Raw genomic sequence first — 17,455 nt, 5'->3', positions numbered from 1 at the left:
GACAACCATGCGTGTTTAGGGATGTGTGAATATTCCTGCATGATTATGTGATTGCTGTCATGCATGTGTGATGTTAATTGTTGCAGAAAGGCTCAGGGGGGTCAGTCTTTGTATTGGATTAAGGCCTGACCACATCTGGGTGACAATCTGGATCAGCCGCTGTCAGTCTGTTCCATCCACTCTCTAATTAACCATAAGCCCGCTGCACTCTCGGGACCCTACTGAAACACACATGCACCACAGAGTAGCACTCTCCACAGAAAGATGGCGAGGGATGCAGTGGAGCAGACAGATCGAAGGAGTGCTGTAAGCCAGGGGAAGATTATCCAGGAGGACTCTCCTTGTGTTAAATTTTAGAGAGAGATGGGGAGCTGCTCTCTTCTATAGAACGTGCGTGAGGTTTAGTTACTGCTCTGTGCAGCCCTGTAGCTCGTGGTGAGGCAGTGCAGCCTTGGGCACCGAGAATTCATGTCACACACAGCAAAATTTGATTAGGCAGGAGATGGTATTACTGCCTGACCTGGTAGGAGGAAGGAAGAGGGTAGTCAAACAAGGGACGGCGATAGAGAGAGGGAGGGGTGAAGGATTGAAAAGAGGTCTGGGCGGAGGTAGAGAAAGGGAGCTCATGTACTGTAGCGTACATGCCCCGCACAAGCCCGGGTGGGGGTAAGGCAGAGGGGGATTTTTCAGTCTGCCTTGCAAATTTCTCCCCATGCTCTCTTTCACTTGCCCCAGAAATAAGAACCCAGTCAAGCAGAGCAACGTGTATGATTGAAACTGCGTACGTGCGTGTGTGTTCGCCTCTGTGTTTGTGTGTGGCAGGTAGACATATGTCATTACGACGGGTGCACGGCACCCCTGTGGCTCCTAGCTATATGTTCCCAGGAACCACATTTCAAATGGATTTTGGGCGTCTGTTGTTTTATCACATATCCAGTATGCACGGCTCCACTAGCCAGCCACATTGACTCTGCCCTCTCTTTCTCGCTCCCTATCTCTTAATCTCTGTCTTAGTTACCCTAAATCAACAGAATGGGACATATTGATGCAAAGCCTTACAGTTTCTTGCTCTAAACCGTATTGGACGGGAGCAACTGATGGAGAAACAAATGGCAATAACGCAGACAAGAGAAAACAGACAAAACCGCAAGTGAAAGAGGGAGACAGTCAGTCAAGCAAGCAGATGAGACTGTGTTTGCCTTGGCCGGCGGTTTACATAACTGTCTTGCTGTGTGTTTCAACTGAAAGGCTCCAGCGCAATATTATTATATGATATACGGTATATTTTCCGTTTTCGCCTGGGCTCTGGGCTGTCCTGTTGTGGCTTGCACTCTGCTGGATGAATTCTCGGACTTTTCTTCTGATTGCATGCCAGCGTCAGATGGAGCTGAGAAAGAGGTTTAATTCTAGCTGCCTGAATCTCCTGTACACTCCAATTTGCTGAAGTGATCAAGCTTGGGTTTAAGCATCTCGCAGCCATGAGCAGACGCAATCTCATCTGCCTGACTCACCCCATGCACCCGTCTGCACAGTGTGTCTCGCTGCCCGTTATGCTGCTTTCCTGTCTGTTGTTGTGAATGTTTCACCCACGGTGACAAATGTGCCAGCTGTTTAAACTTGTTGACTGAGCGACTGCGGTTCGGTCTGTCTGCTTTTCTGCTCTCTGTTCGGTTTTGTCCGCTCATAGTAAGCTCACGCTTTTCCTCTGGGTTTGATAATGGTGACTAACAGAGTATGAGGACGCTCTAGCATCTTTCTGAAGGGTCAGCGGTGGCATTTTAATACTTTCCAAGAATCGTGTCTCACTCATTTTTAGGTTATTGTTCAGAGAATCAAACTAAATTTATATTTACATGGAAACTTGAGCTCGTGCCTCCAGGTTGGGTCAGTGTCAGGCCAGTGGCTACTAGACTGGCCTAATAATGTCGGACTGTCATTGCGCTACTCTAATAGGCACAGAGAGACTTGAGGCTCCCTTTTGGCATCCCCTGAATCTTCTCTCCAGGCTGTCTGTACAGACAGCACCACTGTATGACAGATACCCATCATTTACTGATGGCAAATTTTTCCCGGCACTCCTTCCTTTGACGAGACAGGCAGAGGGACAGAATATGTGTGCATATGTAGGTGTGTGGGTGGGTGCTGATCGAGAGGGCACCACCTGCACTCATGTATATATCATGTATATATCTATCCACTTAGCACTTTTAATTCTTATTCTTATTTTTATATTTTTATGACAGTATGTTTGCACTGAAGCACCGCAGCAATTTCCTAATGTTGTAAACCTGCTCAACATTTGGCAATAAAACCCTTTCTGATTCTGATTCTGATTCTGATTCTGATCCATCTTCCATTGTTGTGCCCACCCCGCCCGATCCATCTTTCATTCCTTCATCTCTTTTCTGTCATTTATCCCCCTCCCCCTGTCTCCATCCTTGCTGAAGGAGGTCTGTCCCTTTGACCCCTGTATCAGGCAGTGAGGGGCGGAGTATAGAGGGTACTGCCGAGAGCCCCTGAGAGCACAATCATTGCAGGTGAATATGAGATGCATTACTGATAGGAGCAGCTGTGTGCTGGAGAATAATAATAACCACAGGAAAGAGGTAATTACCAACTGAGAACGATGAAGCAGCGCATAGATGTTGAACTGAACAACAGAGCTGCGCTGTAGTTGCAGTCATTGTGTTTTGTTTTTGCACATGTTGGGCTTTCTAATAAAAAGCGAGACAAGAAGGAGCAAGGGCAGGTGAGAAATGGGACTGTACCGCCTTTCCTAATAGGAGGAGTCGCCATAGCAGCAAATGTATTACGAGGACACTAAAATATGTTTGCTGTTCTGTTATTTAACACTAGATCTGATATGTTATCTAATACTGCTGTGAATACAATGATTTGATAACAAGCCTGTATGTAATGACAAAGGTTCATGCAACGTGACAGAATGCGGCATATCCTGTGTGCTAATATTGACTGTGCCATGCTGCGACAATGTGCCATGTGTGCCACAGTGACAGGGGTGGCTCTCTGCCCACTGAATATTTCACTATATAAAATGCCTCAAACAGGAGGGAGGAGCTGTATGTGAAACGGTGAGACTTGGTAAAGGATAAATGTATAATGTGTAAATGCTATGCTAACTCTTTGTTAGAGTTTCGAGGCTGCTGAGCTGAACCGTGCTCCAGATTGTGTTGAATCAGCACACGCCCAGCTATCACGCATAGTTTATATTGGCCCGCTTTGATGCATTTGGAGCTCTGTAATCACAATTTCTGTAGAAGCTGAGTTGTTGTTAATATGTTTCTGAACATTTGCCTTTTTCTTTCTGCATTATCGTCACAGTGCCATGCTTTTGAGCCACTGCTTCTTTTGATGTCGATCCCTCGCTTTGCATGAAACATCCTCTCTCCGACTTTCCTTCCATACGCGTTTGTTTGCCTTGTTGCAGTGCATTGCTGGACTCACAGGAAATGCTAATATTTTAACACCTAAAACAGTGACAGCCTTGTCAGCGCTTTTGCTGTGCCTTTTTCTGGGAGTAGGGGAAAGAAAAAAGAGCGAGAAAGAGCCCTGTTTTCAAGACCTTGAACACCAGGAATGTCGCCCCTGCTTAGAGAGCAAGACAACATCTCTCAAGGACTCTGTAAAAAAAAGTTTGCCTTGTCCAGATATCCCCCTCCCGTTTCTGCCTCTCAACCACCTGGAACGCGCAAGCTCTAAATTTAAATGCGATCTGCAGTCCCTGCCTGCATAAAAGCAAATTTACACAATCTTTGCATCTCACGATTGGCTTGTGCACTGTACAGCAATTCCTAATGTAATGGGAGCAGGCGGTTTGTGAGGTGTAGTGTACTGTATATGTGTGTGTGTGTGTGTGAGTTGGAGCCACAGGTGCACGGCAGGGGGTGTAACTCCGCACATTGATTTCACAGCCAGCGACCACCATGCAATATATCTGGGAAAGTGTTTCTCTATGGTGCACCTTCAAAGAGGCTGTGGAGGAACCTTTGAGGGCATGAATATGTAGATGAATACCCAGGGGAAGGAAGGGAGTCATTCACAGCACCAACCCGAGCCTTTTACATTAAGCAAGGGCAAAGCGTGGGATGAGGGGAAAGGAAGAGAGGGGAGGAAAAGGGAAGAATTGAAGGGGATAAAGTGGAGAAAAGTCAATGGCAGGCTTTTTTCTCATGAAGTGCTTTTTCCTGTTTGCACTGGGCAGCTATCTCCGTCCCCTACCATCACTTTTTCATAACTGTGCTTTCAACCAGCATACGATTATACTGGCTATGTTTGCTACTGTACTTTTTTACTTTGATGATGCCTTCTGCTCTTTACCTATTACCGCCGGGCTATTCAAGAGAATGTGGTTACATAAGAGCCGATGACGAAGTCTTTGAGATGTAAAGGAAAAGATCAAACCCATTACCAAAGACTGGCTGACTTGTGTGTTTGTGTGTGTCTGTGTGTGTTCTACATTTGTGCCTATGTAAATGCTGTCTGGTTCCGGGGATCCATCAGTCTCCCTTGTGGAGCCAAGCTAAGGGAAGGTCAGCCTGATGGATACATCCTGACATCCACACACCCTGTGATGTCAACTGTGTGCGTGTATCTGTGTGAGCGCATCCGTGTGTGTGTGTGTGTGTGTGTGTGTGTGTGTGTGTGTGTGTGTGTGTGTGTGTGTGTGTGTGTGCGTGTGTGTGGGCTGGCAGGCCAGCCAAGCGCAGGCACTGTTCAGCAGAGCAGAGGGCGGACAGGCGAGTGGGGAGGGGAGCACTTCCCTGGCCTCGGCGCCCTAGTTTGAGGGTTTTAATGCAGTGTCTGTGTCTATGCGTGTTTGTTTCGGGGCTGAGGGGGGCAGGGTGCTACTGGCAGTGGCGTGGTAGGGATGGTAAGTAAGGGGGGTGTGAGGTGAGGTGTAGGGATTGGGTGGGTTGGCACAGGACTGGGTGAAAGGGCTGAGGTGAAGGAGGTGGGCTGGGGTGGCAGAAGAAAGGCGCCATTCATGAGTCGTGCCATCTCTGGCTCCTAACGGGGCTGAGGCTCATCAATGACCAGGCCAGCTGGGAGGATGTCAGTATGCACACACTCTCTCTCTCTCTCCCACCCTCCTTCTTTCTTTTGTCAAGGCCCAGTGCTGTCAGAGACTCTAGCCAGAACACTGAGGCCTCTCATGCACTTGGGTCCCCATTCAAATCCACCGAGAGCCTCTAGCTAACCGGTGTTTTGTACACGTCTACACTGTATTTGACATGTATGGCCTGGTGCACTCTGGTGGAAGAAGCTCACCGGCATCCCCAAAGAGGCACTGCATGTTGTAGCCTGACCAGCTGGAGATGAGCTGGGTGAGGTGGAGCTTAAGGTCGAAAAAACTGCTAACGCCAACTGAGTGTAGCAGGCTTTAGAAGGTGTGTCCAAACCACAACTGAGGTGTTTGGATGCATAAAGAATGTACAGTAGTTTTAGTCACACTACAGATGGCAAAGTGGAATTTCTTTGGCTTCATCATCAGGTTTACATTTTGTTCCAATGATATAACCTGTATAGATGACAGGAGACGGGAGAGTTAATGAGTTTTCATCTGATATTTACGACCAAATACCAGGAAAACTGCAGTTCTTATTAGTCTCAGCTGCTGGCTTTGTGTGTGTTTTGTGCTTATCAGCAAAAGTCAGCATGCTAATGTAGTTGGCCAAGATGACGCACATGATACATTAAACCAAGTAAAAAAACAGCATCTTAGTATACTGTCAGTAACAGCACTTTACTCTGAAATCTGATAACTCGGCTCGCAGTTTATAGTATGTCTGAGTTTTTATCTCACAAGGGAACAATGACACACAAAACAGTAGATCTAAAAAGCATTACAGCTATATATATATATATATATATATATATATATTTTTTTTTTTTTTTTTTTTTTTTTTTTTAAGGACTGTAATTAAGTCTTGAAACTTTTCAATATTTTGATAACCAACGATTCAGAAACCAAGACTGCGACCACAAACCACCTGGCTGCTCGTGCCCTGTTTTACCTACAGCAGAGATGAAGAAGCCATCCTGTTTAGCATGAAAAACTGAAATGATCCTGTACGCATGAATTGTCATATCTTGTGTACTTAAGAAAGGGGGACAGGAAAGAAGCGAGGCTTGCGAGCTGTGCATATGTGTGTGCTGTTTATCACTGCCAGGGAAAGGCCTGCATCAGCAGCAGCTGTGGGGCGCTTTGCATGCAATGGCAAGACATGCATTGGAAGGGGGAGATTTGCATTTGTGGTTTCATATCATGAGCAACAATGTTACTCCCTCTCACTCTTCCTTCCTCCCCTGCGCTGTCTTTCTTTGTTTCTCTGCGTTTCGCTGATCTGGAGGAGCTTTCTGTGAGAAGCACAGGGGCACTGAGAACAGCATAAGTAGAGCAGTGGAGCAAAGCTGAGAAGGTTCAAGCTGAAATGGATCCAATTCTTTCAGTCAGACACAGAAATAAAAAAAAAAAGCTTCACGTGTATACAAGAAAGCAATCACTTGTTGAAGCTAATATTGCATTAAAATCAGCGACAGACACCCTATTGAGCCAAAATCACTAAAAGTTGTAAAAGAAAACAAAGGGTGAAGCTGAAGGTCCTGTGGTCTGCATCTGTCCAGTAGAGTCGCAGTGATTTAGGGGACCATCAGATGAAAGGCTTTCCTGTGTCTTTCATCTTCACGTGCATTTTGAAGGGTAGAATTTCCTCAAAAGCAGCCTTTATTGTGTGAGTAACCTCCCCTCTTTTTGAAGCTTGTAGTGGCTCATATTTCCGGTCGCTCAGATTTAAATGACTTTTATTTTTTCTTGTGGAAAAATCATATTCATGCAAATCAGGTGCTATATGTTTGGGGGTTTTGTGTAGGAATATGTGAATCCTATTTAGATGACAAATGCACCACAGAACTGCCTGTTTGTTGGTTTCATTATGCTGTGAAAAAAAATGCACAGGTAATATTAATGTCACAGCGCTGCCTGCTTCTATTATCGACATCTGCGCTGACAGCATGATAAGCTAAGAGCTGATGATGCTGGGATGTAAACAGAGTGGAATTCTTGACAAACATCTGTTTTTTGTTCCGTGTTTGTCAAACAGTTTTGCGATGATATAGTTTTAAGGTCATTTGATGTGAAAACTCAAAACTGCCCCATACTTGAAACTTTGCTGTAAAGTAGGAGGCACTTTTGATTTCCTTGCAGAGTTTGTACAAGCTTTTGTTTTTGCTGGGGCCAAAGGGGATGCAGAAAGGTCAGTTCTAACACTTTTTGGGGTATCCTTGCCACCCTCTCCAGCGGTGTATGCTTTTTAGGGCTGCCACGATTTGTCGACTAGTCACGATTACGTCGACTATCAAAATCGTCGACGACTGATTTAATAGTCGACGTGTCGTTTGAAGCTTTGTAAGATCGCAAAAGACGCAGGAATAATAGCAGGATTTAAGAGTGTAATAACGGACTGAAACAGAAGATGGCAGCACAGCATGTACAAGGATGCCAGCTGCCGTTAAACCCCGAAGAAGAAGAAGCAGCTGTGTCCCAGAATTCATAGCGCGGCCCAGCTTAGTTTCCAACAATGGCGGTAGCTAGTTAGTTTTAATATTACTCTTATTATTCTTTCTGGGTCACAAAATAAACGTTTAACATATTTTCAGGCGAGAATGTAGCTGTGTAAACCTCAAATATCTGCTCAGTTTATCAGGACACCACATATTTTCAAAAGCGCTCCGACGTTTTCGGAGACGTCTGTTACCCACTAGCTCGATAGCTAGCCGGGGGCTAGGTCACTAGCGCCGTGAGAACACCGGACTCCCGGCAAATTGTTTTCAAACCCACCGCCGTCTTTCGTGACTCAGGTTAAATATATATGAGTCACTTAGATAAATTAAAAATGTTATTGTTTGGCTTTTTTTTAGTATTTTATTTGTTCCTGAGTAAATCGGTTTGTCTGAGATTAAAGTTATAGTTTTTACACAGCTGAATAAACGTCAAGCAGACAGCTGATTATCAGAAGTGTGAGATGCTGGAGAATTTACTCCGGTGTCCTGTTATATTTTAGATAGCAAGGAGTTTATTAAACTTTACCGAAACAATCTGCAAATTTCATTAAAATTGAATAAACTATCATCTTGTCTTTATTTTTAGTTAGCACCTTAAAAGCTTAAAGCTGTAAGCTAATGATAGTTATATAAGAGCAGATGCTGCTGGTGCAATAAGCTGTAGTTTTATGTCCAGTGGATGATGATCCGATTAGTCGACTAATCGCATAAATAATCGGTGACTAGTCGACTATCAAAATAATCGTTTGTGGCAGCCCTAATGCTTTTACATATATGTCAGCAGTTGTTAGTCCCCCTCCCCTTGTCTTCAGTGAAACTCCAGTCGTGCTGACCCTGGTCCACGTGTCCATCTCTTCACTTTTAAGTAGTCCTTGCTGTTCCTTCTGATATAACCTCCTAACAGACTCCTTTACGCCTCTCTGGCAGCCTTTTTGACAGATCTCTCAGCTGTGCGCTGTTGTCTTTGTATTGGTGTGTAATGCTGCCCTAAGATACTGTTACTAGAGTGTTGTCTTGGTGTCTGTTCCACTGCTGCCCTTAAGACCCCAATAACCACTGTCTGTGACAGGAGTTCTTCACTGAGCAAAGCGCCGCCTCCCCTTTTGCTTCATTTTTGCCTGTGCCTCTGTGGAACTCTGTCTTCCTCTTGCTCCTATTTGCTGCAGTATCTCATTGTCTGTCCCTGTGGTGCCTTCTGCCTCTATACATTAGCCGTATCTGAGTGTACAATGAATCGCCTGTGCCCTCTTTTCATTTCACCCCTCATCAGCGAGCAATGAATAGGGAGCAGGGGGGCTACAGTTGGAAATTTGCTTTTAAGTATGCGAGGTATGCTCATTCATTCTCTTCCAAACCCTCTGGCTGCCCTCAGACCACTCGCCCATTGGCCCCCTACCGTTCTATGAAGTCCTATAACGTACCCCGTGCTGTTTTCCGCATTCTCTGTTTCCCTGGTTTGTTCACTTCCAGCGGGCCCAAGGCCAGACCCCCTCATTTTACTCTCCGTGACCAAAAATCTCTGAGGGCAGGCTAGTTACCATGGTCACAGCAATCATCAGTATGGATTTGAAACTTTCCAGGATCCGCCTCGAGCTCCTGTGAACTGTGTGTGTGAGCTGTTAATGTGCTGTTAATGAATGAATTTAAATTTTCCTATTTCAGCTTAAATTTGTTATTCGGAGCTAAGTGGTTACATCTTACCAATAGATAACATGTTAGACCAGAGACACTCCCCACCACCCCATCCCCCAACCTGCATGGTGATGACAGCCAGAGAACCTCTTGAAAGTGCTTTGGATTGTTAGCGAGCAGAAACAGTGTGTTCTTGGTTATTTTAAGCCCCATCAGAGACGTGAGCTCACAAGAAGTGTATTAGTCTTTCTGACAGGACATAAAACGTGTTGAATGAAATTTGGGAATTGTTTGGGACTGCAGTGGTGCTCAAATACCTAAAACAATATTTCTTCCTTTTTATCAAATCATAGCATTTATCTCCTTTAGAATTCCTACTTTTTTCTCTGTGTTTTCCTACAAACAGGAAAAGCCTCTTTGGAAATTAATTACTGGCATTTTTAACTGTACTGTAACTTAATTGAATAATTCCTTGGTCTGGTTACTATTTATATTGGTTTTATTGTTCATGTCCGTCCATCCATCTGTTTTTCATCTAATTGCTCATGCTATAGTTGCCTAATTCTCACTTTGGATTGTGAAACTTCAACTAAAATACTACTCTACTGCTCCTCAGTGTCTGAGTAGCAGAGATGGGGTTCAGTGAGTGGCGCTCGTGCACGGTTATCAATCAGTTTTGTGTCTGCAAGGTGCTACTTTGGAGGAGCTTAAACAAGAGATATGAAAAAAGGGACACCCTGCTGACTTTAGAAAAATAAATCTCAAGGCTGTGCTGAGAGATCAATGTTAAGACAACAAAAGAGCCTGCAGACATTGAATTCAACGTCTTGGTGTGGAACTGTAGGTTGCGTGCATAAATCCGGACTTGGTTTCGGTTTTGGAAATCGACCTTCAAGTTGTTACCTCATGTTCCCTCCAACATATGCAATGTTGAGTATTTAATCGTTAACCTGTGTATATTAGAGTCTGCTGCTCTCAGATGAAATGTGAAGAGAAAGATCCTCACAAGCTTCTTCTTTTACACATGATTTTAAAATTTGGTTTAAGCGAAGTCACAACCTAACCTCTGACTGGGCGATATGTTTTCTCTGTCCACAGAGCTCCAGAGATCATCTTGGGTCTGCCTTTCTGTGAGGCCATAGACATGTGGTCCCTGGGCTGTGTGATAGCTGAGCTCTTCCTGGGATGGCCCCTCTACCCCGGAGCCTCAGAGTACGATCAGGTAACGTATGATTTGAACTTATGAACCGCTGATGATTGTGCATTGAGTGCTTATACACCCATAGATTAATATGCTGTTATTTCTGCATGTGCATGAATGAGAATTGTGCGTGTCTGTGCTCTCTCTTCATGAATGTGGACTGAATGTGCTTGGGAAGGTGGGACGCGTCTCCCTGAAATCCCCCTGACAGCGCTTGATGATTCTTGCGCAGCCTCCCTGTTTATCTGAACAGATGCCACAGAGCCACTTGTCCAATTAGTGCAGCCCCTGTGCTCCAAAGCAAGACATTGTCGCGTTCCTCTCTCGCTATCGCTCAGATGAGGCACAGTGGGGACACCTTGAACAAGTTGTGCTCCATCTCCATCTCCAACAAGCTCTTCTGATTTCTCACAAAACCAAAAACTTACCCCGCCTCATTTACAAGTCTCAAATCAGTCTTAGCCTCTTAAGCTGAGGTCATGTTTGGCTGCCACGTATACTTCTATTGGAGTAGTTAAAGTCAGCCTCCATTTTCAAACTGCCGAAAGAACATCTGTCCTTATGTGAAACTGTAAAATGTGCTTTTTTTTGTCCTCCTCTGTTTTGCAGATCAGGTACATCTCACAGACACAAGGTCTGCCTGCAGAGTACCTGTTGAGTGCAGGGACAAAGACCACAAGGTTCTTCAATAGAGATCCGGACTCCACCTACCCTCTCTGGAGACTAAAGGTACATTTGCACACACACGTACAAGCTGTAGTTATTATTCCAGAAACTCTGGTTACACCACGAGCCCTGTAGTTAGCTATAAACACAGTGAGAGGGTAATAAGAGCAAAATAGATCTGCGTGAGAGGATTTGGCAAATAAAAAGCCAGTCTGATGAATGTAGCTTGGAGGGTTTCTGCTCTAAACAGCTCCCATTGTCCTTTAATGTAGGCCAATCAATAAAGAGCTCCACTCTTTACTTTTTTTTACCCTCATTAACTTAATTTAAACTATGTGCCACACACATAGAGTTCTTTACTGTACTGACCTGCAAATGCTGACACATCTCTGCAGGGTTTGTTGATATTTTTACGCTGCCTGTTCTTGTACCTCAGATTAATATTTTTCAGCTGAATGCATTTGTTATTATTTAAAAAAAGGGTCCCGGTGGCTTACAGCAGCGATTCACAACAACTGTTCGCTAGGACTGGCCATTTAATGAACATACATAGTGAGTTAGTGTGCATGTTGCCAGGTCAGACTGCTGCCAGGTAGAAGTTTTTCCAAGTTTCTGCTGCATGTGGGAATGTAAGAAGTCTTCTCGGAAAAGCTGTTATGATCTATGGGCGTACAAAGCTTGTTAAAAAAAACAAACCATCATTGTCAGTTTAAAGAAGTGTGTTTTAAGTTCATAACAATAAGAGCTGACAGGAGCATTGTAGGGAAGATACAAACATGGAGTAGAAACTCGCACTCGACATGACATCACAGCTTTAGCTCCTCGTGATTTTCTGGTGTCTTTGGCATGTGGAAAAATCAAACGTCAAGGCTTCTTTTTTCTCCGCCATGAGGAGCGACTGCACATCTTTAATTTGACCATGGCGTGTTTTTCCATGTAGCAGCAGCTGCTCTGCTTAGCTGACTGTGATTTTTAAAAAAAAATGTGTGTTTAGTGTCGAGGTTTCTAACCTTTTAAACAAAAAGAGCACACGTTGTTTGCTTTCTGCACATTTTCATGAAGTCAGGTGTTTGTATGTACACGTCGGTACACATGCACACCAGTGGAATATACACCGTCTCTGTGTTTGTGTCATATATTGTATACACACTCAGCGCCATCTTATTTCTCGGCTGTTAGATAAGTATTTGTGTGCTACCCCAGGGTTACTCAGAGGGTAAGCCGAGCCCTGCCACACATCAACAACAAGAGACTATAATGAGCCAAATGTAAATAGTGTGTTTCCAGAGGGGAAGTGTGATGGGATTTGAGAAGAACATCTGCTTCTTGTCTCCTGCAGACTCCAGAGGACCATGAGGGTGAAACAGGGATCAAATCCAAGGAGGCTCGCAAGTACATCTTCAATTGTTTGGATGATATGGCGCAGGTATGCTGTCTCAGTATCACAAAGCGCGACGTCTTCCTTCCCACAAATCACGCAGTAGATGTACTATTTGCTTTTGCTTTGTCTTTTGCTACAATCGTATCCACCTGTCTCGTGTTTGAGGCTTCTTTGATGGGGGTGCTCAGGTCCCGGGCCAGTTTGATCCATCACATCCTGAGAATTATCTATCAAATATTTGAAATCCCTTAAAATATTTATCTGGCCAAGGTCTGATCTCCAGCTGCAGTGTAGCTCCGCTTCTATATAGAATTTGACTGAGTGAAATGAAAGCAGCTGCTCAATGAACCCCATCCCAAACTCTGCCTCTGCTCTTCATTTTGTGTAACCACTATTTAATAACTTACAGACAGACATTTGAACTGAACATGTGGCGTGGCTGGTTAGCAGGCTCAATGTGTACAGTTTGCTTTCTTATTTAAGCTGCAGTGAGTGTAGCGTTGTGGCTGTGTTTCCACTTTGTGCATCTGCTGTACACGTAAGCATGTAGAGGGCGAGGGACTAAGATAAACCAACTAAGATACATGCACACGTTATTCCTGGACCTCCGACTAGTTTTTCAGCCTGGCTCAGTGGGTCCCACGCCATGTTGTTTCTGCATGAATCTTGTCTTCCCGTGCAGCTCTGCGTGTTACCTGTGGGAATTTGTTTATTTAGGAGATTACATAACCTCGGGAAGTGTTTAAACTAGGTGTGATATGTATAAAGAAAAACACTGCAAATTGAGACAGCTATATATAATGCCTCTCTGTAACTGAGCATGAATTTGTCTCTCCGTGGTGGAAAAGTTCACATGTAGCCATGACATTTTGATAGGACATGCCTGACAGTGGCTGATAGCGAGCGTTGTTGTGTTCACCCTCACTTGGCTAAATACTGGTTCTGCTGGCAGATATGGCAGTGGTGATAAAAATTACAGTGATTTTCCCAGGCCTTTCAAATCTCTCATAGTACTCTGTCGTCATCATGCGCCTTGATTATATCTCTGATAATGACTAGCTGAGAGTTATGAGGAATTTTTCATTTATTTATTTGCTTTTGAATTATGGTCATTCCCAACCAGCAGCCCTTTGGAATCTGCCCATATGGATACGCAACACATGTATCTGCTTAACTGATGGAGACAATTATGGTTGTCCACTAGTGCCCAGGGCCGCTGTCAGGCCTGTCTGGAATAACGTGCTGTCGGCTGGGGCATGATAGTATCGCTTCCTGAGAGTTTACAGTTGCCCCATACACACAAACACACGTGCAACACAGAGTTTAATGAAACCAACCTGCACTGGTATGATATCCCCTGGGTCATCTCTGTCTTCTGCGCTTCAAGCTCTGTGTCCTGTCGTCTACAACATAAACACAGCGATACAGCAGAGCTGCGTGGCTTAATGTGGGAGAAAACTGCCTATTTTGCCACCTCTCACTGTCCTGACCATATAAACAACTCAGCATTGTGGACATCTGCCTCTGCGTGTATAATGGATGATATAGCTGAAGGCCTCGCAAGACAGAGGGGCTGGGTGCCAAAAAGAGATAATGAACCTCCTTTCAGTCGTGGGAAATGTGCGGAGGGTTTAGTCACAAGTATATCTAATTTGAGTAAATCAGACACCAACTTACAACAGATGCAGGACCCCACAAGGGGGCTGATGTAGATGGAAGGAAGGCCAAAAGTACTTGTAAATGGATTCATTTTGATCTGCAGTCCTTCAGTATCTCTACTGGTGCAAGTCAAGCTGCACAGAAGGAAGAGGAACGTGGTCTTCATCTAATCTTTATTATATTTTAATACATATCCTTTCCTCAACCACTCAACCTAGTAGTTAAAGATGAAACTACACATTATGGCTGTGTAGATGGCAGGCCCGCATACAGCAGGATGCCTTGCTCCACATTTCCTGAGGCAGTGGTTGACATCTGCCATCCCTGCCCTCACTCCGGAGTCATGTCAGAGCTTCCACGGCACAGATGTGTTTCCATTAACAACCACTGACGTGCAATGCCGACCACGTTAGATGAAGCCCCGCCTTTTTTTTCATTCTTTTTATAAGTTTTCATTTTCATTGTTATGGAAAGTCAACAAATTATACCGGTATCTTTTCTATCTAATAAATTCACATATCTTAATTCACTGGGTGGTGAAAAAAAATGCTTCTTCTTATCCAGTTTGATTATTGTGCCACCAAACTATATACATTTCCCCAAAGTCATCTATTCCACGAGCGGAGGACGGCGTGATTATTTCTCACCTCATTCTGCAGATTACTCCTTTATCACAGTCAGTGGAGATGGCAAGCAGAGAGGACTGGTTACAGAACCTGAATAAGCTGCATAGAGAAAAAGAATTGAATCAGATTAGCGGTGTTGACTGGCAGCACATCTGATAGCCCTTAGAGCAGGCCTACAGATAAACGTTGCATCTTTATGAAAAACAGGCCGACTACCACTGCACGGGCAGTCACAGCAAACAGGGCTTGCCTGTCTTTGTCCTCCTTCTTTGCCTAAGATCAGACTTGCTAGATATCACGACCTTGCTTTGCTCTCCGTTTATTCCTCACCTTACGTGACAACCCAGAAGTAGAGCTAAACATCAGCACTGGTTCACCGCTTCAAAAAAATCGAATTCTGCTGACCATGTAGCTTTTCATTAAAGCGGGAATCCGCTGCTTTGCCCAGTATTTATCCACAACCTAAGCCGCAATGTTTATTAGAGATGAAGCAACATGATGTTCCGAGGCAGATTCTCAGACTCCCCTCAGACCGTATTTAGGTTAAGTTGTCCCACGTCAGCTTTTTCAGATCTATTCGCAAAACGGTGTCCTGTGTGAAAGGCCTCTTTACTGGTTACCCATCGCCAGTGTTTATTTGGTCCGTGTTTTTTTGTTTGTTTTCACATCTCAGGAATAGATAAAAATCTCAGAGAAGGCGCCAGCCTGGGGATATTTCAAGTCCTGCTATGAATACCAGTACAAATGTTTATAATGCCGCTAAGGTGCAAGGTTATCACTAAACTCCACGACACACAAACTGACACCCAAACGTATGAGGCCTTGTGGGTATTAATAGGTTCCCCTATGGGAATAAGCTGTGGGAGAGATTTTTCTGTCATCTGCAAGCACATTAGATCCTTGAAAATGGAGAAGTGTTTGAAATGCTAAATGTCTGCTCGGTTTGCTTTGTGCCTCCAGGTAAACATGACGTCAGATCTGGAGGGGAGCGACATGCTGGCAGAGAAGGCCGACAGGAGGGAGTTCATCGACTTGTTAACCAAGATGCTGACCATCGATGCAGACAAGAGGATCACCCCGGTCGAAACACTCAACCACCCTTTTGTCACTATGTCTCATCTCCTTGATTTCCCGCACAGCACACAGTACGAGCCCAACAAGCCCTGATGTTGTTGTTTATAGAATTATCATTTTGAACATCTGCCACTGTCATCAGACACAGTGCTCATGCCTCGTCTGTCTCCCTCACTCTCTCTGTCCGCGCAGTGTGAAGTCGTGCTTCCAAAATATGGAGATCTGTAAGCGTCGCGTCAACATGTACGACACAGTCAACCAGAGCAAGACACCCTTTATCACCCATGTGGCCCCCAGCACCTCCACCAACCTCACTATGACCTTCAACAACCAGCTGAACACTGTGCACAGCCAGGTAAGAGTGAGCCAAAAGAAAACCACTGTCACTCTCCTACTATGTAGATACAAATCAGTAAATAACCGAAGCTGTAGTTTATTGTATTTGCGTGATAGGTCCCAGTACGGAACCTTCAAAATAAAAGCATAGAACATAGAATGGAGCATGCAGAGTAAGTGCCCCAATCAATAATTAATGCAGAGCCAAAAATATCAAACGGTCACTATCAAACAGGGCTGTTGAGCTGAATATTGACATCTTAGAAACGCAGCTGTTTGCGCCTTTGTTCTATTTTTTTATGTCTGTTCTTCCTGTTTTTCTGTACTTATCCATGTTTGCTGCTTTGGTGCATGCATATCTGTTTGCCTGCATTTTGTCTGTGCCCCAGGTCCTGTGGGATTGTCACAAAGTGCTGATTACACACATGACAAGCCACATTTCCTGCTTGCCTTGCATTCTGGGGCTTTCAGGCCTTAAGAATCCCTTTACCAGGCTTCCTCTCTCTTTCCCCTCTCACTCCTGTCCTCCTCTGTCTCCTCTTCTTTCCTTCCATTTCCCCGGGTTGAGCCTGTGGTGCTTTACCGCTTCGCTCGCGTATGGTCTGTGAATCGAAACTGCTGACTTCTGGCTTCTGCCGGAATCACCAAGCGTCTGGTTGCAAGGTTTTCCAGATTGTGCTTAGTTACAACTCTTGCTCCCCCCCCAACCCTCTCTTTAGTAAACAGAGTTCTTTATCACCAACCATATCGAGCCAGCTCACACTGAGTGGAATGCGACAAAAACCCAATCTTGCTGTGATTTAAATGAATTAACATTCCCTCAGCTTGTCTTTTCTGCGCCTGGCTCTGAGGGCGTATGGACATAGTTAAGTTAGTGATTTATTCAGCTTGATTCAGTTGCAAGACTAGAATGCATCTGGGCTGTATTTTGCTTGTTTATGATGAATGCCACAGTGCCATATTGATTCTGTTCTCTCTCCTGGTGTTCATCAAAGACGCTAAAGAGAGCAAATGAAAACTGAAAGCACCGTCTTTGTATTTCCCTCCATCCCGACATACACCTAATGAAGGGCTAAAATTAGACGTGTCTTGTGGAGCATATACTGCTTACAAGCTGAGCAAATGGTGTCTCTTAAAAGCATTTGTTTGTATCCAGGATGTTCCCAGGCAGTCTTCGTAATCCACATGCCTTATTAATGGTCAAGACATGCTGGAGTTACCTAAGCTTACGTAATTATACAATGACTGTTGGCTGTTAAATATTGCTTCTGTCATGCATAATTGATTTGGAGGGTAGAT

At 44.5% G+C, this 17,455-nt stretch overlaps 1 protein-coding gene across 4 annotated transcripts in view; it reads left to right on the top strand.

The window, feature by feature from the left end:
- Window positions 1-17,455, top strand: part of hipk2 (homeodomain interacting protein kinase 2) — a 67,029-nt gene that overhangs the window by 36,437 nt on the left and 13,137 nt on the right. For all 4 annotated transcript variants that reach the window (XM_085411683.1, XM_085411682.1, XM_085411681.1 and 1 more), the window contains exons 3-7: window positions 10,312-10,435; window positions 11,024-11,143; window positions 12,420-12,506; window positions 15,707-15,891; window positions 16,013-16,175. In XM_085411683.1, the coding sequence (XP_085267809.1) occupies window positions 10,312-10,435; window positions 11,024-11,143; window positions 12,420-12,506; window positions 15,707-15,891; window positions 16,013-16,175 (679 nt within the window). The remainder of the gene's footprint in view (window positions 1-10,311; window positions 10,436-11,023; window positions 11,144-12,419; window positions 12,507-15,706; window positions 15,892-16,012; window positions 16,176-17,455) is intronic.

This window comes from Rhamphochromis longiceps, linkage group LG7 (genome assembly GCF_057381845.1).
Source record: "Rhamphochromis longiceps isolate RC_006_pf linkage group LG7, R_longiceps_female_GT1.1, whole genome shotgun sequence".
Taxonomy (NCBI): domain Eukaryota; kingdom Metazoa; phylum Chordata; class Actinopteri; order Cichliformes; family Cichlidae; genus Rhamphochromis; species Rhamphochromis longiceps.
This window is presented reverse-complemented; position numbering and strand designations above follow the sequence as displayed.